The 21,998-nt window shown below is 34.2% G+C and overlaps 1 protein-coding gene across 5 annotated transcripts in view; it reads right to left on the minus strand.

Annotated features, from left to right (window-relative positions):
• Positions 1–477: 477 nt before the first annotated feature.
• LOC144970584 (CCAAT/enhancer-binding protein zeta-like) overlaps positions 478–21,998 on the minus strand; it is a 36,581-nt gene continuing 15,060 nt past the window's right edge. For 4 of the 5 annotated variants that reach the window (XM_078910389.1, XM_078910371.1, XM_078910380.1 and 1 more), the window contains exons 7-27: positions 21,660–21,785; positions 21,272–21,317; positions 20,326–20,369; positions 19,152–19,230; positions 18,048–18,132; positions 17,425–17,521; positions 16,866–16,950; positions 14,739–14,853; positions 13,288–13,429; positions 12,100–12,180; positions 10,881–10,928; positions 10,302–10,533; positions 9,036–9,172; positions 8,422–8,518; positions 7,706–7,826; positions 6,392–6,474; positions 5,380–5,437; positions 4,724–4,947; positions 3,665–3,764; positions 2,918–3,027; positions 478–1,433 (exon numbers count right to left, since the gene is read on the minus strand). In XM_078910389.1, coding sequence (XP_078766515.1) covers positions 1,270–1,433; positions 2,918–3,027; positions 3,665–3,764; positions 4,724–4,947; positions 5,380–5,437; positions 6,392–6,474; positions 7,706–7,826; positions 8,422–8,518; positions 9,036–9,172; positions 10,302–10,533; positions 10,881–10,928; positions 12,100–12,180; positions 13,288–13,429; positions 14,739–14,853; positions 16,866–16,950; positions 17,425–17,521; positions 18,048–18,132; positions 19,152–19,230; positions 20,326–20,369; positions 21,272–21,317; positions 21,660–21,785 — 2,274 coding nt within the window. In that variant the 3' untranslated portion in view covers positions 478–1,269. Of the gene's footprint in view, positions 1,434–2,917; positions 3,028–3,664; positions 3,765–4,723; positions 4,948–5,379; positions 5,438–5,511; positions 5,734–6,391; positions 6,475–7,705; positions 7,827–8,421; positions 8,519–9,035; positions 9,173–10,301; positions 10,534–10,880; positions 10,929–12,099; positions 12,181–13,287; positions 13,430–14,738; positions 14,854–16,865; positions 16,951–17,424; positions 17,522–18,047; positions 18,133–19,151; positions 19,231–20,325; positions 20,370–21,271; positions 21,318–21,659; positions 21,786–21,998 lie in introns of those variants that run through there. The other variant, XM_078910396.1, reaches the window with a different exon arrangement.

Raw genomic sequence — 21,998 nt, forward strand, 5'->3', positions numbered from 1 at the left:
AAGCAGTCTAATGGTCACCAACAAGCAGTCTAATGGTCACCAACAAGCAGTCTAATGGTCACCAACAAGCAGTCTAATGGTCACCAACAAGCAGTCTAATGGTCACCAACAAGCAGTCTAATGGTCACCAATAAGCAGTCTAATGGTCACCAACAAGCAGTCTAATGGTCACCAACAAGCAGTGATAATGGCTTTGTGGTCTGGTGCTATAACATTCGACTTCTATCTGGATGGTCCCTGGCTGGAGTCTCGCTATCAACAGTGCAAAGTTGAGTCTTTGGAAAAGGCTCTTTACTCACATTCTCTCATCACGCTCAGATGTAAAATGAGTACCAGGATGGTATCAGCATTGCCTCGTCTTAAATTTCAAACATTGCTGTTGGCTTAAGACCCTGTGTAAAGACCTTTGAGCACTCATTGAGTGGATTTTACGCTATATCAAAGCTCAAGTAAAAATTTTAAAAGAAAACATCAACATTATTAAGATATCAATTTTTGTTTTTATTCACATATTCCTTCAATCAACAATAACAAATTATGTCTTGCTTCTCCTAAAACCAACAGAGTTGATTGGTCAAACTTTTTCCGTCAGAACTGTTCCTGTTATTAATTCATCTTCTGAGTATCCCTTTGGCTTCTGATTTGCTTCTTCTAAAAGCCATAGATTGAAAGCAGTATTATGGACAAGGAATAAATGTGCTATTGGACAAGGATGAAATGTGCTTATGGACAAGGATGAAATGTGTTATTTGCAAATAACATTTAAAGAATACAGGGTAAAAAAAACAAACAGATATCCATATTTTAAAAATTGTGACTGCCCCATTTGTGTGATGTCAGGGGTCTAAACTTTTCCTCTACAAATAGAACAGCGGAAAAAAAAACTATAAACTTTAACTCTTAAATTTTTTCGCTGTTCTATTTATAGAGGAAAAAGTTTAGACCCCTAACTTCACACAAAAATGTCAAAAAGTGGACATTTGATATTTTTTCCCTGCACTCATTTCATTAACTCACTCAACCCTAACACCGACTATATCCATAGTTTACCCGGGTTACTTTTACCCCATGCCTATTTATTACATTTTTTTGAGACAAATTATAGGCGTAGTATCAAAGCTACTGTTTTTAGTTTTTACGTGTTACTGGTAGTAAAACAAAACTATCTATGTAAATGCCCATTTTAAATATATTTTTCCAATTTTGAAAAGTAGCAAAAATCTCTAGGATTGATCGACATTGAATTAGTATAGTCTATCCAAATCCATATCATTTTTTCCCCCTTTTCCCTCTAGGCTTATGTTTTCCTTTGTTACCCCCTCCCCGCTGTGCGAATTGCTTTCCTTTCCCTTTCCCTTTCCCCTTGAATGACCGTCTGTCCTTGTTGTGGATCCACTTGTCTCGTTTTTCTTCCCAGGCGATTTGTTTTTGAGCTATAGAAGAAAAAGAAAGAGTAAATGAAAATTTATTTTAAAAAAGGATAAAAACAAAAACTGTATTTTGTTTTTGAGCTATAGAAGAAAAAGAAAGAGTAAATGAAAATTTATTTTAAAAAAGGATAAAAACAAAAACTGTATTTTGTTTTTGAGCTATAGAAGAAAAAGAAAGAGTAAATGAAAATTTATTTAAAAAAAGGATAAAAACAAAAACTGTATCAATTTATGTATAATATTATAATGTAGAGATATCAGAAGATAAAAATGCTAAATAAAGTCCAGTAATACACAAACTAAGATGTCCTGATAGTTCAGTAGGTAGAGCATTCGCTTAACATCTAAAGGGACAGAGATCGATCCCAGGTAAAGTTGTGATTTTTTTTTCTCCAGATCTCATGTCCACCTAGCAGTGATTGGGTAGCTGGGTCTCTAAGATATGGTGCAAGATGCTTTGCGATAGACTAGCACCCTATCCAAATGGTAGCAAGCAATTGCTATTGTCCATTTCAGGCTATGGAAACCGGTATAAACTCCAGCCCCACGGGCCCAATGGCTTTGAAGGATTAATACTTTATTTACTTTTTTAAATATACACTAAAGTCAAACATAGACCTGGAAATGAGCTCTATCAAAATTGACAGAATTTCTTCGACCATCAGAAGACAAGAATATTAAAATAAATAAGGTCAATATCAGAGAGGAAAGAGATAAGACTGTCAGTGCTTTGATGTAGAGGCAGAAAAAGGAAAACCATATAGCACTCAACCCTAACACCGACTATATCCGTAGTTTACCCGGGTTACTTTTACCCCATGCCCATTTATTACATATTTATGAGACAAATGATAGGTGTAGTATAAAAGCTAATGTTTTATAGTTTTTGCATGTTAATGGTAGTTGAATAAAACTATCTATGTACATGCTCACTTTTAATACATTTTTTCCAATTTTGAAAAGTAGCAAAAATCTCTAGGATTTAGTGAGTTAATTTAAGCAAAGGCAATCCCATCAAAAACAAAATAACAACCTCTTTTATCACCTCTCTCTAAAATGTTAGTATAAAAATTAGAATCTAGAGGCAAAATACGGTTTAAATCCATATAGTGACAGGTCTCACATAGACATTTAAAAAAAAAAAATAATTTGAGCATTTATATAGAACAATATCCACTAAAGGTGCTCAAAGCGCTTTACAAGGGGTCCCTAGCCAACAGCAACACTTTATATGTATGACGAGTCATGACAAGGCAATATTTCAATTTTTTTTTTCAACAGAGACAATGCTGTTAACAACCAGGTATTCATTTTACACATGGAGATGGTGAGAGAATTTTAGTAAAGAGACTTTTTCAAGGACTCGACTTTGCACCATTCAGAGTGGGACTCGAACCCAGGGACTAGCAGTCCAAAGGCAAGTGTCACACCATAAGACCACACAGTCGTACGTAGACAATGAAGTAAACAAAATAATTGGTACTCACCAGCGTTGTCCTTGTTTATCAACTCATTGCTCCCACCAAGGGAGACACTGCCTCTCTCCACTCCTTCCTCCAGCATACTGGAAAACTCTTCAGCAGATGCAAAGAGATCCCTGAAAATAGATAGTAAATGTGTTTGTATGCAGATTTGAAGAATGGTCAAAATATAAAATTAAATATTAAAAATATTCTGTTGCCGAGCAACAGCAGAAAGTCTTCATAGAAGGAACCCCCCCCCCCCCTTAGACAAGTATTTAATTCCTTAACTTCTAACATTCTGAAGGGGTCGGACTACTTCTAGGTTTCTTACTACCTTTTCTTTTATTTTAAAAAGTGCCTATGCAGGGGCTTGAACTTGAGATTCCATATCAGAATTTTTCATTCTGCCATGAAAGCTGTAAGGCAATATTAGAAATTCTTTTTTGGCAAAGATGACACTTGTTACCAGTCAAGTACTTATTTTACACCCGAGTACAGTGAGATATTATGAGTAAAAATCCTTTTTAAAGTACACAACTTTGCACTGCCAGCGCAGGACTTGAACTAAGTACAGATACAAGTGTCATACCACAGGACAACAGGTATAATTATTTACACACCACAAATTTAATAATAATAATTTTAAAAAACATAAAATTGACCAACCATTCTGATTTAGCAAAATTTCATTGAGGAAAGATTTTTTTCGTATTTAAAGATATCTATTTTTATGCATAAAATTGAAAGAAAAAAAACCAAAAAAATTCTTACATTGCTCTGTTTTTCTTTAATTTCTTTTGAGAAGGTTCCAGTGAAAATTCTTCCTTCCTCTTCTTTCCTTTTGGTTTCATCATCATCGACCCAAGAGTATCTGTTAAAAATAAAAATAGACAATGCATAAGAGTGACAGGTGAAAATAAAACCCCCCCAAAAAAAACAATTTTTAAACAGTAGTCCTTTAGAGCCATAAGTTTATTCCCATTTCCATAGTGTTAAACGGACAATAGCAATTGCTTGCTACCCTTTGGATAGTACATTAGTCTATTAAGAAGTACTTTCAACCGGATATAACAGGCCCAGCTATCCAATCTCTGCTCAGTAGAGAGGAGGGTAAAAAAAAACCCCAAAAAACTTGATTTCTTCACAGTCCCTGTTTGAGAAATGAGTGCTCTACCAACTGAGCTATCAAGACCCGATTTTAAAACAGATCCATTATTCTCTCATTCCTCTGCTACATGTGTGAAAGTTCAAAGGAATTGATTTGCCTGCAAGACAAACCAACAAAGCCAGTTTGCCTGAAAGAGATGCTAATTTATAACAAGTACCACATCACTTTAAATTTAAAACAGCAGCGCTGCTATATGCCGGCGAACTTTCACCCAAGCTCTGCTGCCTAAAAAAAAGTTTGAATTGATGGTTTGACATTTAATGAGTTGACTTAATTCTCTGCTATAACGTAATGAGACGAGTGGAATAGTGGTATAGTCTAAGCTTCCTACTCAAGAGTTTGATACCCCTGTCAAGCTGTGTGATTTTGTGAAAGTCACATCATCCTAGCTCACTTTGCAAAGCTGCACTGCAGTTGATACTTGAGTTATTCAAGTCTTCCCTTGGAATAAAACCTAGAGAGAGAGAGAGAGAGAGAGAGAGAGAGAGAGAGAGAGAGAGAGAGAGAGAGAGAGAGAGAGAGAGAGAGAGAGAGAGAGAGAGAAGAGAGAGAGAGGAGAGAGAGAGAGAGAGAGAGAGAGAAAGAGAGAGAGAAAGAGAGAGAGGAGAGGAGGAGGGGGGGGGGGGGGGGAGGGGGAGGTGAGAAAATTTATATCAACTTACCATCCTCATCTGGAGAAAATTCGACATCCTCCTCATTAAATCCATCGCCATCATTATCCATTCCTTGCAATTCTTTCTCAAACTCTGTTGCCAGCTCATCATCTCCATAATCCATATCATCATCATCATCATCATCATCATCGTCATCATCATCATCATCTGAATCACTGTCTTCTGACTTCCCTGTTTTACTTTTATTTTTGTTTTTAGATTTTGCCGTGTCTCTATAAAGGGGAAAAAAAAATCAATTATCAACTTTTAAGTTAAATCTTTGGCAGCATTTGACAGAATAGACCAAGGCTGCATTATGCATTTCTGATAAAATTTATAGATATGTAGGGGTGAGGTGACTAAATAGCGGGTGACATTCATCCCTTCATATATAATTCAGTCTGTTGAAACAGGATCGGTAATATAATTTCCCTGCTATAATATATGCAACATTTATATATTTCCCTGTTTTGTTTCACAATTTTATAAATCTTTCCTATGTCATATTTCACAACATTTCCTGCTCATTTGGTTACGCAAAAACATGTTCATGGTCTCCAACACTGATCCATAAAAAAGTTGACAGAGAGTTTTGTCGACTCCAAATTTAGCTAATTTCCTAAAAAAGGACAATCTATTTTTTTAAATTTTACAAAGGAACTCACGCTGCAAAATCAAGGTCCATATCACCAAAGTCTTCCCTCTTTCCACCCATGAACTTGTCTGAAATAGAAAATATAAAACAAAATCAAGGTCCATATCACCAAAGTCTTCCCTCTTTCCACCCATGAACTTGTCTGAAATAGAAAATATAAAACAAAATCAAGGTCCATATCACCAAAGTCTTCCCTCTTTCCACCCATGAACTTGTCTGAAATAGAAAATATAAAACAAAATCAAGGTCCATATCACCAAAGTCTTCCCTCTTTCCACCCATGAACTTGTCTGAAATAGAAAATATAAAACAAAATCAAGGTCCATATCACCAAAGTCTTCCCTCTTTCCACCCATGAACTTGTCTGAAATAAAAGATATAAAACAAGAACAATATGGTGACAACTGTCTTCAACTATCCTAGTGACACACTATAAAACATGAAGAAAATGAAATGGAACATTTATATTGCGCAATATCCACTAATTAAGCTCAAAACACCTTACAACATAACATGTAGGACAAGATATGACTCTACTACAATTTACTTCTGATAAAGACAACAATGTTACCAACCTGATACTCATTTCAAACACGAGTACGGTGAATTCTCCAGCCTTTGTAAGAATGAGGAGCAATCAACACGGCGAAACCTCTACAAATCTTATAAAATACAAATATGTGGGAATAAAGAGAGAGAGAGAGAGAGAGAGAGAGAGAGAGAGAGAGAGAGAGAGAGAGAGAGAGAGAGAGGAGAGGAGAGAGAGAGGAGAGAGGAGAGAGAGAGAGAGAGAGAGAGAGAGAGAAGGAGAGAGGGAGGGAGAGGAGGGGAGAGGAGAGAGAGAAGAGAGAGAAGAGAGAGAGGAGGGACAGATGAAGTGAGGTGGGGGTGTGAGAGAGAGAGAGAAGAGAGAGAGAGAGAGAGAGAGAGAGAGAGAGAGAGAGAGAGAGAGAGAGAGAGAGAGAGAGAGAGATGGTTAGGGGAGGGAATTTATTGCTATAAAACATTTATGAATAACATACCTAAAAATTCATCAAATTCATCATCTTCTACTTCCCCATCATCAGCCTTTGCCTTCTTATGTTTTACCTTCTCCGAAAAATATCTGAAAGAACAAGGTATCAATTTGTTATCAAATACGTATACATTTTCAATTACTGATATTTTTATACAGCTTTTATTGCACTGGCAACACTTTTAGGTCATTTCGGAACCTTTAAAATAGATATTGATACTGGGTGATCATTGAATGGTGTAGCCCATGAGATGATTTATAATATACACTACACACATGTTTAAACTAAAAATGAATAAGCTTATCAAAACCTTTAACCTGTGTAAACAGGCACTAAGCACTTAACATAGATAAATGGGTATCAATTGAAATAAACAAAATACATAAAACAAACAACATTATTATCGCAATTCCAAATTAATCCATAAAATTAATAGCAAATCATATACCGTGTATACATTAGAACAATGTCTTTTAATTTTGAACCATTACATAAGTAATCAAAGTTATATCACCATGCAAACTGAGTTTCAATGGACTTCCAACTTGCCCATTCCAATTAATAATAACAACAATAAATTTCACTGATTATAGCACTTGAACCTGTGTAAACAGGCACTACGCACTTAACACTGATATGTAGGTATCAATTGAAATAAAACAAAATTCATAAAACAAACAAATCATCAATTTATTACATTAGGAACAACAAGTGGATTTTTAGTTATGTTCTAAAAGTTTGAAGGGATGAGGATGACCAAAGAGTCACTGATAAGGAATTCCAACATTGTGGAGAATCCTGTAGGGCCATTTGACCCTTGGAGCCGGAGTTCACCACGGTTTCTACAGTGTGAAACCAACAATAGCAACTGCTTGCTACCCTTTGGATAGAGCGATGACCTATCATACTTTCTGCCAGATCCAGTTACCCAATCGCTGTTGAACAGGGTGGTCAGAAAAAAAAATCTTGACTTCACCCAGGATTGATCTCTGAAATGAGTGCTCTGCCAACTGAGCTATTGGGGCCCCCAACATTGTCGAATGGCAAATTGAAATGATTGAGGGCCAAACGTACGAATATCTTTGCTGTTAATAATTTGAGTTTGTCATCATCAATCTCAAGGTTCTTGTTGGAGTATGTATGTTTAAATGATGATTAATAAACAGTGAATCTTAACAATATACAAGTTGAACCGGAGATAGAAAACAGGATAATAAAACAAACCTCAGACAGACAGACACACACAGAAAAAGGACCAGCTACACACACACACACACACACACACACAGAAAAAGAACCTACACTCACACACAAACTTACTTGAAGAGAAACTGCTCATCTTCAGGTATACTCTTTTGCTTCAAGTATTTTTCAGAATTAACAGGGATCAGACGTATTCCCTGCACTTCCCTTTTCTCCTTTGCACCAACATTGGTGAGAACTGAGGATGAAAAATTACATAAAACATGGAGAAAAAGGGGAAAAATAGAGAAAAGAAAACTAAATCCGTTATCTAATTGGGATGAACATAAAAATGGATGTATTCCAAGATTTATTAAATAGGCTAAACTCTAAAGAGCAGGAAATAATTCTCTGTGCCATTGATAGTCTAATCAAATTGGAAACATTATTCTTAAACATTCAAAATCAATTTTTCAGTATTGGGGAATAGAAAATCTCTCTTAGCCATTTCAATTAACTGGTAGATTTTTGACCAATCACAATACAGGATTTGTAACACATCCTCAAAGCCCGCGTGAAAAACCTAGATGGCTGTTTAGAGTAAAGTGTTGACCAGACTATCAAAATGAGCCAGGATAGAGGGTCTTTAATCTTTCTGTCCATACAGCAATAATTGGGGAGCTTTTAAAATGGGTTTCTTAACAATAATAACAGAGTTATTATAACTAATTTACAGTACAGAAATTGAGAGATCTTCAGCTCAAATAGAAGGTTGGCTCTAACAGAATTTTTTTTATCTATTTATATATTTTTGGTACACTTTTATCTATTTCAAATGTATTTTAAATGCTCACTTGTAGGTTGCTTTGGATTTTTGTACACAAATCTGTCTAAAAATCGAATGAGTGTGTAGTCTTCCAGTGGATCCCCAGGATAATTAATAGCCTTGCCCTGTGTGAATAACATATTGATCAAATCATATTAATCAGTATATGTGATTTGAATCAATATAACAAAATAAAAAGCTGCAAGGGTGAATAACTTGAAAATGTAGGATGAAGTGATAGGACAGAGAATAAACATTAAATATTAAAAGAAAAATAAGTGCTCAGAAAGGCAAAGTTATTAAATTTACTGTACCAAAAAAAACCCCAAAACCACCAACCGTTTGGAAGCAAATGATTTAATCAGGACAAATAATGACTATGGCAAATCAAATAGCAACAACAAACAATTTTTTATTTAATAAAAAAGAAAGAAAGGAAGATTATTGCACCCCTTTGGTTTTGAGGAAAACACAATTTTACTAAAGACATCACCTTCCTGGATGTAAAATTATGGATGGCTGAGCCGTACAGGTTCTTGCCTTGTTACAAAATCATGCCCACCATTTGTTAAAAAAACCCCAACAAAATAGCATATTTATAAATGTTAAAGGCTGTTGACGGTCAAATAAAATAGTATTTACCTGGAGCAACAAGTTGGCATAGAGTGAGACTGTGGGATGAAAATGGTTCATCAATTCCTCTAATTCCCAAATGCACTCCAGCTCTGCTCTGCAAAACATGGGATTTCTGTGTTTTGGGTCATAGGAGGTCAGTTCATCTGAAAATGAAAGTAAATTTCAGCGTTTAGAATGCCAATCCTTACATTACTGAATTCGTTTCAATAATCGTTTTATATAAAGGGGTGCCAAATCTCCGTTTATTTCTACTTTTTCATTCTACTTTTTCAGAGTTTTTTTTATTATCAGTTCACACCTCAGCAGCTTTTCCTGTCTCCAAGAAGAGGACCAATGATATAAGGTCCTTCTCCTCAGACAGAAATAATATTATTTGGATTGATGCAACAAAGACCCCTTATACTTTCAAAGGAAAGGAGAGATTTAAGAAAGATGTTTTCATTGGTTTTAGTTGAGATTTAATGCTCTGCACATCTTCATTTTTTTTTTTCTCCCTAAAAATTATTTGGGATCTAATTTATATATATTTTAAACTTTTAAATATAAAAGCTAACACTTCAACTTTTAAGTCTGTGACGGAAAAGGATTGAGACATTAAGTTTCTCGATAGGGACCTTAGTATAAATGTTCATATTTAAATCTTTACCTCCCCTAACGCAAAAAGATGACTTAATGACTATGTGGCTAGCTTATCAAACATTTAATCTCTTTTGAGCATTAATCTATGCAGACTCAAATTTCTTTTCATTCTCGTCGTGATGACACAATCTCTGTCATTTGCACGCACTACTTTGGACCCACATTCCAAGACACACAACAAATCTGTATCCACCCTCCCCCCCTCCATGCCAACAATAGAGGTTTTTTTCTATGTAGGTTTCAACTGTTTTGGCTGGCAGAACTGGCGAGTATTTTACTTATAAACGTATACCATAAATAAATGGTGTTTGGTTGATGTCATTCAATGTTGTCATATTTCAAACAGCAAGAGGGATGATAAGATATCCTAACATTTTCTCTAAAAGTCTAAAAGTAGTTAAGGTCTGTGAATTGGTTACACGTATTTGTGATTGTTTTGGCAGTAACTGAACTACTAAGATTTCTAAAGAACCGGATGCTATCAAAGTTTTCAGAGTTTGGCCATGGCCATGCCCAAAAACCACGATACTCTTATCAATTCCGGAAAAGAAAAGAAAAAGCCTGTCTTGACATTAAAAACAAGGAATTAGGGTTTTCAGAATATAAGAAAAAAAGAAAATTATAATAACTCACTCTTTTTATGAATTCTATGAAGCCATGTTGATTTTGCTGAAGAATCTTTTGTATTACTATTTGTAGTCTCAGCAGCATCGCCATTCATTTCGTTATTCTTTGTGTCATCTACATACATGTCTGTGTTCCTGAATTCTTCTGGGATTGGTAAATCTACGAATCTTTCTTCTTCATCTTCATCATATGCCTTGCTTACTGCGGCTTTAGAGTCCTTTGATTCTTTTGAAACAATCTGGACACCAAACAAAATGAAAATGAAAATTAATTTATTATCAATCAAAATAATAAAAACATACTTTATTTCCGAAATAACATCTATCTTGAGAGCCAGTTAACAAACCATGACCAGTAAAATTTATCTACATAAATAGTATTTAATTCACAAATAGCATAATAAAGTGTAAATACAAAACTTTGACATTTATCAAAAGGCAAAACTCCACCAAATTGTAAATCAACTTGAAAGAGTGTTACTGATAATACTTTACTGTAGTGAAAATGCCACAACTTAATATCGAAATGTGAAATTCATGCACCATGAAAGCACAATGCACATTAACAAAGTTAATTAAAACATACCTGGCTCTTAACGGCTGAACTCAATAGATGTGGCTTGGTAGACAGCACCTGACATAATAATAGCAACATGCACTTTAAGACCCGAACAAATACAATAAAAATGTATAAAACTTCCAGAAGCCACAACTTTATCCTTTTACGTGCTAAATATCTTCATCAAATGTGACCAATAATTTTAAAACAGTATTATGTCAGGATGAACCCATTGCTTAAAATTCAATGTCGAACTTTGCTTACATAAGCAGAGTCAAAATAAATGCCTTTATCGGGGGAGAATAAGTTTTGTTTTTCCTAAACATAAAAAAACCCTTTAAATTTCCTAATTTGGATTGTCTTAACTTTAAATTCAATTTTCAGACATTACGAATGTCAAGTGAAGAATAGTTGGTGTACCTTTAGTTAATCATGTGAATTCAATACTTTTGCCTAAGCCATACAATAAATCGGAAAGGGGTTGTCATGTGACCAGAACCATTACTTCTGAGCTTTCAAGTTGGACAAATTAAAAAATATATATAAAAATTAAATTTCTAATTACACTGAGATAATTTGTGAAGAGAGAGAATCAGTATATTTTGTCCAGGGTTCCCACAACTTCAGCAGAAAAAATTTCCACACCCATAACCTGACCTTATTACCTCCACGAAACGGAGGAAAAACTATCAAATTTTTAAAAGGAAATCAGATGTTTTATAAATAGTAAGGTGGGCAACTGATGACTGATGTGGTGATGGCGGTTGTAGTAGTGGCAGTAGTTGTGATGATGGGTTAGTGGCTGCAGTAGTGGTGATAGTGATTATGATGATGATGTGGTGGAGTTGCAGAAGTGGTGGCAGTAGTTGTGATGATGTGGGTGGTGTTTGAGGTAGTAGTGGTAGCTATGATGATGATGATAATGATGTAGTGGTGGTAGTTGTAGTAGTGGTGGTAGTACAGTAATGATAATCATGACGATAATACGGTGGTGATTGTAGTAGTGGTGGAAGTAATGACGATGATGATGATGATGTGGTGGTGGTGGTGGTTGGTGTAGAGGTGGTTGCAGCAATGGTGGTAGTGATGATGATGATGATGATGATTACTATTCTTTTTCCTTAAGACAGCAGCTTCCATCAACAAAATTGAAATATTGCTCAATCATTAAAGGATTTTACAAATAGATACTCAAAACAAATAAAACATACAATACAAAAATAAACCAAAACCGTGTTTTTCATACCTTTGACACGATGATGAGAACCCCACAAACAATGTGTGCAGGGTGATGTGAATAAACTTGTAGCATACGCTTGATAAATGCCTGAAAAAAAATCATTAGGACAATCTCTCATTCAATTCTAGGAAATAAAATGCATGACATGCTGCCTGCAAGACGATATTACAGTTGTTTTCAAAGGACAACGCTATATAACCATCAAAGTATTCATTTGACACCTGAATGCTGTGGGAGAATGTGAGTAAGGAGTCTTCTCCAAGGACTCAACACTGCCACTCAGAGTAAAGCTTTGACCAGGGACCCATTGTGTCATACAACAAGACTTCATAGCAGATAATACAAATAATTCTATTGCAAAAGAGATGAAGGACTACGTAGACACACATAATGTAACCTATCCTCTCAAAACAGTATTATGTAGGTGTGAACAAGATGCCATATGATGATTTTAAAGTTAAAATGGCGAGAAATGTGACCCATATCTTCAAAACAGTATTATGTCGGAATGACTTTTGATGAAAAACACTGAATGTTTAGAACTTATGAGACTTGGGTTAAGTTTTAATGTTATATTGAAGAGAATTAATATGATTTCTTAGTATCATTGTAAGAATAATTTCTTCAGACATGTCATGGTATTGGCAAATGGCCTAAAAGCTTGGAGCTTAAATTTCACATTTCTGGTCATTTTTGTTTTGTTTTGCATCATATTCACCTCGACATATTAATAATACCAATTTAATTTAACCAATGATTGGTCACAAATGTGAGATTTTAGTTTTTGTTGCTTCAAGAAATCACAATTGAAGAGTACAAGGTAAAATCCACAGATGTCCATTTTGTTATTTTTGTGACTGCACCCTTTGAGTTATGTCAGGGTTCTAAGCTTCCCCTCTAATATAGAACAGCGGACAAACTACAACCATAACTCTTTGATGGTTGTAATTCTTTGCTGTTCTAATATTATATATAGAAAAATGTTTTGACCCCTTACATCATTCAAAGGAGGTAGTTCCCAATATTTCAAAAATGATATCTGTTGTTTTTTCCCCTGTACTCTTCAATTATTTTCCTCAAAATCTCTTAACTTAATCTAAGTCTCACATTTTTGTCTGTACATCAAATTTTGAGCACCTGAATCACCCCGACATAACACCTATTGAGGCAAGAGATCACGTAAGAACAACTCACAAGAACTCTGTTATCAGCATGGTCGGCTTTCAAACTTTTGAAAAGGAGGGTGAGGAACAAGGTCTGTTTGGTGGTCGAAGCTATGCTAGGGTCGTTCAGTTTACGGTATAGGGCACTATAAAATCGTGATGAAGTGGAAGGGCTGCAAAGAACAAAATATGGCATATGTATCAAATATCAATAAGCAGCATATAAAATATGGCATATGTGTTAAGTATTAATATGCAGCATATAAAATATGGCATATGTATCAAATATCAATAAGCAGCAATATAAAATATGGCATATGTGTTAAGTATTAATATGCAGCATACTAGGTGCACATACTTGCAAGTCTGAACCATTGGCATCATAAAAACAAAGAATATGATAAACATATTATGTATCAATATACAGCATACAAACCAATTAAATAAGAATCAAAAATAAATCGTCATTTGTTATTCTTTCTCTCCCCCCCCCCCCTTCCCCCCTCTAATAAAAATAATAAAAGTATGACATGATTTGAAAATGAATTCATATGAGAAATAGATGAATCCGAACATGTGTTTTGTTGATTAAATTCAGGCTTATGTGTCAAGTTATATCAGTATAGAAGCCATGATCATTTAAGGATTTTTATGCTCTATCATCTAGCGCATGAAGATTTTTTTTAATAGGAGGAATTTCACTGCACCTGTGACACTTTGATACTACGCCGATAATTTGTCTCAGAAAAAAGTAATAAATAGGCATGGGGTAAAAGTAACCCGGGTAAACTACAGATATAGTCGGTGTTAGGGTTGAGTGAGTTAAATAGGGAGCAAGTAGATTCCAAGAGCAACTTATCAATGTGCTTAGATTGAGATCACCTAGAAGTCCTATTCAGATACAAGCCTAGGATCCCACTTAGAGAAATACACTCAAATGCTTAGGAAATAGATTTTTTAAAAACAACAAAAACTATAACAGTACAACACATTTGATTGTTTCCCTCTTAGCCAGGGGTTCCGGCTAGGGTCAAGTTTCATTCAAAGACAAAGGCAGAAAGCAACTTGGAAAAGGAAAACAGATATAGGGGGAAAGAAGACACAGCAAGTGACCTCTCTGCCCACCATGGGACATCTTTGTGCGGCTATGTGGTCTAGTGGTATGACACCCGCTTTCGGATCGGCAGCTCCTGAGTTCGAGCCTCGCTTGGCGCATAGTTGAGTCCTTGGAAAAGGCTCTTTACAAACATTCTCTCACCGTACTCAGGTGTAAAAAGAGTACCCAGCCGTTAACAGCATTGTCTCTGTCAGAAAAAAAAATGTAATATGGCCTAACAGGCGTTATGTTTCGTTCTACATATTACATGTTGCTGTTGGCCAGGGACCCCTTGTAAAGCGCTTTGAGCACATTAAGTGGATATCACGCTATATAAAAGCTCAATAAAAGACCCAACTCCATAGCACAAAAAAAAGATGACATACTCAGCACTGGTCACGTGAAACAGCAACATGAGAGCTTGAACACTGGTCTGGAAATTGACAGTCGGAATAACTTTGTACACCTCATCCAGTTCACCCACCAGATCCAACTTGTTGTCTGAAAAAGTCCATTTAATCAACAATGAAATCTTAATCATCCAATTCAATAGTCCAACCATTCAAAATAAAATTAAAAACAACTTAAACAATTTTCATATCAAAATAACAAATTCAAAATTTAAAAAAATAACCCTTGAGATTATATTTTGCATAATATCAACTAAACAAGCTCAAAGTACTTTACAAGGGATTCCAAGCCAACAGAAAAACGTAAAGTGTAGAATTAAACATGATGCCAGTAAAGTGCTATTACATTTGTTTTTTTGACAGAGACAATGCTGGTATTGGCCATGTAATGATTTTACACCTCAAGTACTTTGAGAAAATGTGAGTAAAAAGCCTTTTCCAGTTACTCAACTTTGCAGTACCCATTGTGGGCCCAAACCAGGGATGGCAATTGGCAAACCACAAGACCACAAAGCTAGAGGAACAAACTGCAGATGTGCCTAACCCCATGAAAAATTCTCAGAATTAAATTATTTTACTCAATTTGCAGAGCTAAAAAACAAATTTTATTCAATGATAATAATAATAATAATAATAATAATTATTATTTATTTGTATAGCGTTTTACTATCCAAAAAAGAAAGAACACATGCATTTAAGACTTTGAAGCTTATTTAATCCTACTTAGAGCAAATAATATATTTATGGAGTTAGTTGCGTAGTGATGTGGTCTGTTCTATGACACTTGCCTTTAGACTGACAGTCTAGGGCTTGAGTCCTGCTTTAAGCGGCGATAGTCTTAGAAAAGGCTCATTACTAACATTCTCTCATAGTACTCTGTCCTCAGGTGTAAAATGAGTACCTGGACGTTAATAGCATTGTCTCAGTCGGAAAAAATTGCAATATCGCCTTACAGGGGTGATGTTTCACCATGCTGAGTGCTGCGGTTGGCTAGGGACCCCCTGTAATGCCCTTTGACCGTGTTAAGTGGATACTGCGCTATTTAAATGCTCAAGTATTGGAGCCATCCATATTTTTTTGAAGTAATTATTTGGGCAATATTGCCCAAAGTCAAAGTTTCAACCAATTGGGCAGCTTTGGTTACTTTAATTTTTCGATCCAGTCAACACCGATACCCAAAGAAAGGGTCACTCATATTAAAACACTTATTTATGATGACTGATAACAGAATAGAAACATGAAGTACTTGACACCAACGTTTGAGATTATAAAATAAAAAGAGGAAAAACAATAATTCAAGTGTAAAAAAAAACAAAAACTGAGAATGGTATGATTAAAAATGCCAAAAAGGAAGCAGCCTTTGGCACAGTGGGTTCGAATCTTACAAAAGTCCCTTTATTTTTTCTTCTTCTTCTGAGAAATGCATTGTCTTTATTATTATTTTAATTATTATAATCTTTTTTCAATAGCTACGTTTTCTTCTTTTTTAAAGATTTTTATTATGATATTGAAGAAACAATCCTAGGCCAATTAGACACATTGCCCAAGTAATCACTCCCATATGTGATCCACTGTCTCAAAATGGCATATTATCGGAGTAAATCTGGTCCCAAGAGAGAATTTAGAATTCAAATCATGTGAAATATGAACTTCCATTATTTTTACAATGTAAAAAATTATATTTTTCTCCATCAAATAAATATAAATTAACCCCTAGTTTCATTTTTGTGGCTACAAATTAAATTTTTCCAGCTCCTATGTCATCCTGACATAATGCCATTTTGAGACAGTGAGTCACATGTAATCTCCTGAGCACTATGATTCTTTATGCAATTGTCATTGATTTTGTCCCTTAGTTGTCTCCGACACAGAGAACACAATTTTAGTGACATCTATTATAAAAACATTGTTTCTAAAGGCTGGTTATAACTGAACAAAAGTCACAAATTGTTCAACTCATAGATTACTCTGTGGATAATGATTCTCTGGATTTCTGTCCTTGTAATTATTACTTTGTCACCAAAAAAAAGGAACTGAACCAGGAAGCAAATGCATTCACTCAATATTCAAGTGGTTTCTCGAGCAGGTTTCACTGCCCATTACCTTTTGCATAGGGGTATGCTCTGTTGACCCCAGTAAGCAGGGCACTCATGGTCTTGCTGTCAATCTCCCGCTTTTTCAAGTAGATCTGATGGAGACAATATATCATAGGTATAAATATTGACAAATTATATAATTAATGACATTTTGATCAAAATAAGGTTGAACATATCTGAGATCTAAAATAGATTCAAGGTAGACTGTGTAAATGCATGACTGACTGATTCCTAATCAATAAAAGGTTGGATCTGAAACAAAAAATCCCGATCACATGAACTATATTATACATGAAACTGTGCTGAAAATCAACACCAGCAAATCTAACACCAGCAGAAAATATAATATCTGTATTTTCTTGTCATATCTAATCCTAACTTCAAGAGATAATAATGCATCTATTGAAGATGCAGCCTTTTAACCCCTTAAAAAAAAAGATTCACTGCTTTAGGATAAATAACAGGTAGTTCAATTTAGAAACTATTTTCATATTCAAATTTGATACTCCAACAAATTCAGTTTATATCGATTTTACAGTACGACTTATTAGCAATTTGTTTCTTACCTGAAAAAAGGACATGTAAATCTTAATCAATTCTGTGGCAAGATGGCTTGTATCAGAGCTTAGACGAATTTGGGTCAGAAGACAAATGGCATTGTATCTGAGAGAGTGAGAAAAAGAAAGAAGTTTGAAGGAGCACAAGAGTAAAAAAGAAAGCCCCTTTTTCGTCATTTTATTGTTTGTAAATGTAGCTATTTCATAATCACTAAGCACTTTGTTACTATGACAGATAATAAATTAAGGATTGAGGATTCATTGGTGCTTGCAAAAAAAATGAAACAAAAACAAACAAAGCAAAAGAAAAAAACAAAAAAAACCAAAACAAACAAACACACATACAAAAGAAAAACATGAAAGAAGCTAGTACAAGGGAAAGGCAGAAAAAGACCCCAGCATAAATCTACCGAAGTCCCTAACCTTAAGTGCAGACTAAATGCGCTATATAAATGATCATATTTATCTTATTTTATTTAAATAGATTAATCTAACAAGAATGACTAGGCTTAGATAAATTATAGGTGTTAACAAATCTGAAAAAAAAAAAAAAATCTTTGAAAATAGTAAGAGAGATTGGAAAAAAAATTTGTTCGCATATCATTAAAGAGGGTAAAACTTGGTGATCTTACTGTGCTCTGTGAGAGACATTTGGACGGTACATGAGTTGACAGATCTCTTTGATAACATTTCCACTGGCCGTAGGCTGCTTTTCCACTACATTGGAACAAAGATCGATATGTGTGAAATTTAGGTTAACAGGTTTTCTATCACGTGATGACAAATAACATCAATAAATTAAAACAATCAATAGGTAATAGGTAAGCAAATAATTTTTTAAAATAAAGTTGCATTTATACAGGGTGTCCCAGAGGTTGCACATCATCCAGATTTTTATAAAACTGTCTTGTACTCTTTTGAGGATTTGAGTGCTCCTTTGACACTGATAGGCGCTTAGAGTTCTGTGGATGGATGTGTAATCTCAAGGATTCTTAACTAGTATTCAGTGATGAAGCAATGTTTCATTTAAATGGGCAAATAAACCGACACAATATGTGCCATTTGTCAGAGGTAAATTCTAATGGAAATGAGGAGGGACATCATCAAAACAAGATCGTAGTTTGGAATGGAATATGCGAGGAGGAAATTGTTGCCTCTTACTATTTCATTTCTTGTCATGTTAATGGAGAAAATTATTTAGAGGTTCTACAGACCTTATTTAAAGTGTTCCCATAAATCGACAACAAAACCTTTTTCCCAGCAAGATGGAGTTCCACTACACTTTGTTATTTGTGTGCATAACTACCTGAACCAGACTTTTAGAAGAGGATGGGATTGGGTGAAAAGGTCCTGTGAAGTGGCCATCCCGATCACCTCTTGATTATTTCCTTTGGGGATATCTTAAATATGCTGTTTACCAGAATCATCCATGCATTTGATGAGTTGAAAGAAGCGATAACAACTGAGAGTGAATAGATCAACACCAAAACCCTCAACAGAGTAAAAGACAGTTAGATAAAAGAGAATTTCTGCTTGTGGTAATGTAGAGAGTGAACAATTTGAACATCTGTAATGGTTATGATAAAAAAATAATCTTTTTAAAGATAGTTCATAACTTCTGTGACACCTTGTATAGTGCTTATCCTTCGTAAACATTGTGTTCTTAGTGATGGAAGGGTTAATTATCTATTCCAAGTACAGACACAATAAAAGAATATGAATTAACTTATACTCACCGAATTTTCCTATCAAATTAGCTGACTTATTGTGTAAAGTTTTGTCTCCTAATTTGTTCACCAAGATGGACAAAAGCACCTGATCAAATAAACAAAAATAAAAGAAGACAAGCAAATAAATATAACTTAAATGATGCTTACGAGATACACATTTTAATAATAATAATAATAATAACAATAATAATAATAATAATAATAATAATAATAATAATAATAACAATAATAATAATAAAATAATAATAATAATAATAATAATAATAATAATAATAAAACAGTTCACTTTGGATAATGGCAACACCTTAGGATCCGCGAAAATGTTGCGTTTAACAGAAGATGCGATTATTGAAGTTGAGTTACCTATCCACTATTGCAAATATTCCCTCTGAGTTTACATGGGCTTGGTATTGTGCATGTCCTCATTAATTAATTTTTGTTGTTGTTTCTTTCTTTTTTTTGTTTTGTTGTTGTTTTGTTTTTCTTTTTTCTTTGTGTTTTTTTTTTTTTGATGCTTTCTATGGTTGTAAATTCCATCATTTTCCTTTGCGTTGACATCACTTCATTTTCCTAAGAGGGCATCAAGGGTTGTCTAGTTATTTTTTTTTTGCTGAGGCGAGATGTTTACAAACATGTTGCTCAATAGTTTCCAATGACGGAAGGAAATCTGAAGAGACTTCTTGAATGAAGCGATGGAGATGTTTCACAAGGTCACAGATAACCGTACAAATCCATTCTCGATTCTTCAACCTGTCATGATTTCACCCATGATGAAATTTAATCACGAGATTTTGTTTGATTGATTTCTTGAATTTGCCACTTTTTGAGATCAAAAATGTGTTGCAATTAACCAGTGAATTTTATAGAGAATTAATTCCGTCTCTTGGGAAATGTTGCGATTAACAGAGTTGCGATTATCGGGAGTTGACTGTAATAATAATACTTTAAACAGGTTTTTTTTCTCCATAACTGCTTCAATGAAATGACATGAAGGATTAACAGCTAAACTAAGCATTATAAAAGTAATGAAAACATGCTTTGCTAAGTTGAGATGAACCAACAAAATAAATATTTTCAGTCATATTTTTTTTAATTTTTCTAGATGCTAACTTATTGTCACAAAATCATTATTTAAAAATTCAATAAAACTAAGAGGAAAAATTCAAAGTCAAACCCTCACATTATCTTGTTCTTGTTTTCCAGTGAGAAGTTGATAAACTGTACCTGAAAGGACAAAAAATTACGTCAGGAGAAACATTTTAAATTGACATACATTACCAGAAAATAAAATAAAACAATGCATTTTCAATAGAAATATTTAAACAAAAACAAACAAACAAACAGAAAATAAATAAATAAATAAATAAATTAAAAAATTACAAATTTTTATCAAGACAAGATACAAATTTTCCACAATTTAAAAAAGAAATAATCATCTAATTTTCTTCTACGAAAATAAGAATGTAGCTGTTGAGTTTTTTTTCCAGACATCAAAAGCTCCAGCAATTCTGCTAAATAAATAAGAGTGGATTTGCCATAATCAGAATTTGGACTTCAAATTAAACACTGAGATATGAGCGATGAGAGAAAAATGGAGTACTGAAAAATGAGAAGTAAACAATGGGGAGGAAGAAAAATTTTCATTTATCATAATCATGTCTTTGAGTCATCATGAAGAAATAGTACATACAAGCTTTCACAGGAAAAGAAAAAGTTTTGACAAATATTTCAAAGAAATTATTATTAAAATAAAATAAAAATGAAGATGTTTCATTTATGTTCCAAGAAAACCGTATTGAACCACATTCCCATTTCCTGTTAGTCAACTTTTTGCACTAACACTAATAGCCTGAATTGAGTGGGGTAATGTTTGTATAGGGCCTTATTCAAGAACAAATGCTGAGACTAGAATTTTTTTACGATCACTGTTATCTATCCAATGACCAACCATGCCTAACATCACTTGAGTTTTGTGACAAGACTAAGCACAGTACCACTGATGTCAAAATATTAATAATGTTCAGCCTAAATTATCTAATTGTGATGTGGAACACCTTTTTTGAAAGAAAAAAAAAACACTCTTTTCAAACCAATTTGTAATTATTAAATTAATACACAAGACATACGGATAGCTTTTTCTTTGGTTGCTTGTAACGTGTCGAACAACATCTCCTGAAATTAGAAAAGTTTTAAAATCAATAAAATATGATACGATAACTCAATATAAAAAATTGTGTGAAAAAGAAATGGAATGATAATGAAAACATATTTCTTAAAATTATCAAATCGAAATAGTATGTTTTAAAATCGTTCTCACCTATTGATTTGTTATAATCTTGAACAACACAAATGTCTTGTCCTACATGTTAAGTGTTGCTGTTGGACTGGGACCCATTTTTACAATTTGCAAAGCCCTTTGAGCACATATACGGTATATAAAATCTCAGTTTAAAGTTAAATTTAATTTCATTAAAGGATAATAAACAAATTCAACTATCTGTGATAAACACTTACCCCCAATATTTTAATAAACTGTGAATATTTTTTCTTTAAGATGTCTTCGAAATACCAACATATCAAAAACTTGTCTCTCTGGTCCACGTTACCACTGGTCATATCCCACAGACTAGTTAAAGGGAACTGGTGGAGAATAAAATAATTATTTGAGGCCCAATCTAATATCAATGAGATTTTATAAAAGAACCAAGGGCAAAGGGCAGAGTGACGGCTTTCTGGTTTTGAGGTATGACACTAGTTTTCAGACCAGTAGGGCTCGGGTTCAAATACTGCTTCGAGCAGAGCAATGTTGAGTCCTTGGTAAGGGCTCTTTACCCATATTCTCTCACAGTACTG

This window comes from Berghia stephanieae, chromosome 1 (assembly GCF_034508935.2).
Source record: "Berghia stephanieae isolate SIO BIC M18660-M18661 chromosome 1, UCSD_Bste_1.3, whole genome shotgun sequence".
Classification (NCBI taxonomy): domain Eukaryota; kingdom Metazoa; phylum Mollusca; class Gastropoda; order Nudibranchia; family Aeolidiidae; genus Berghia; species Berghia stephanieae.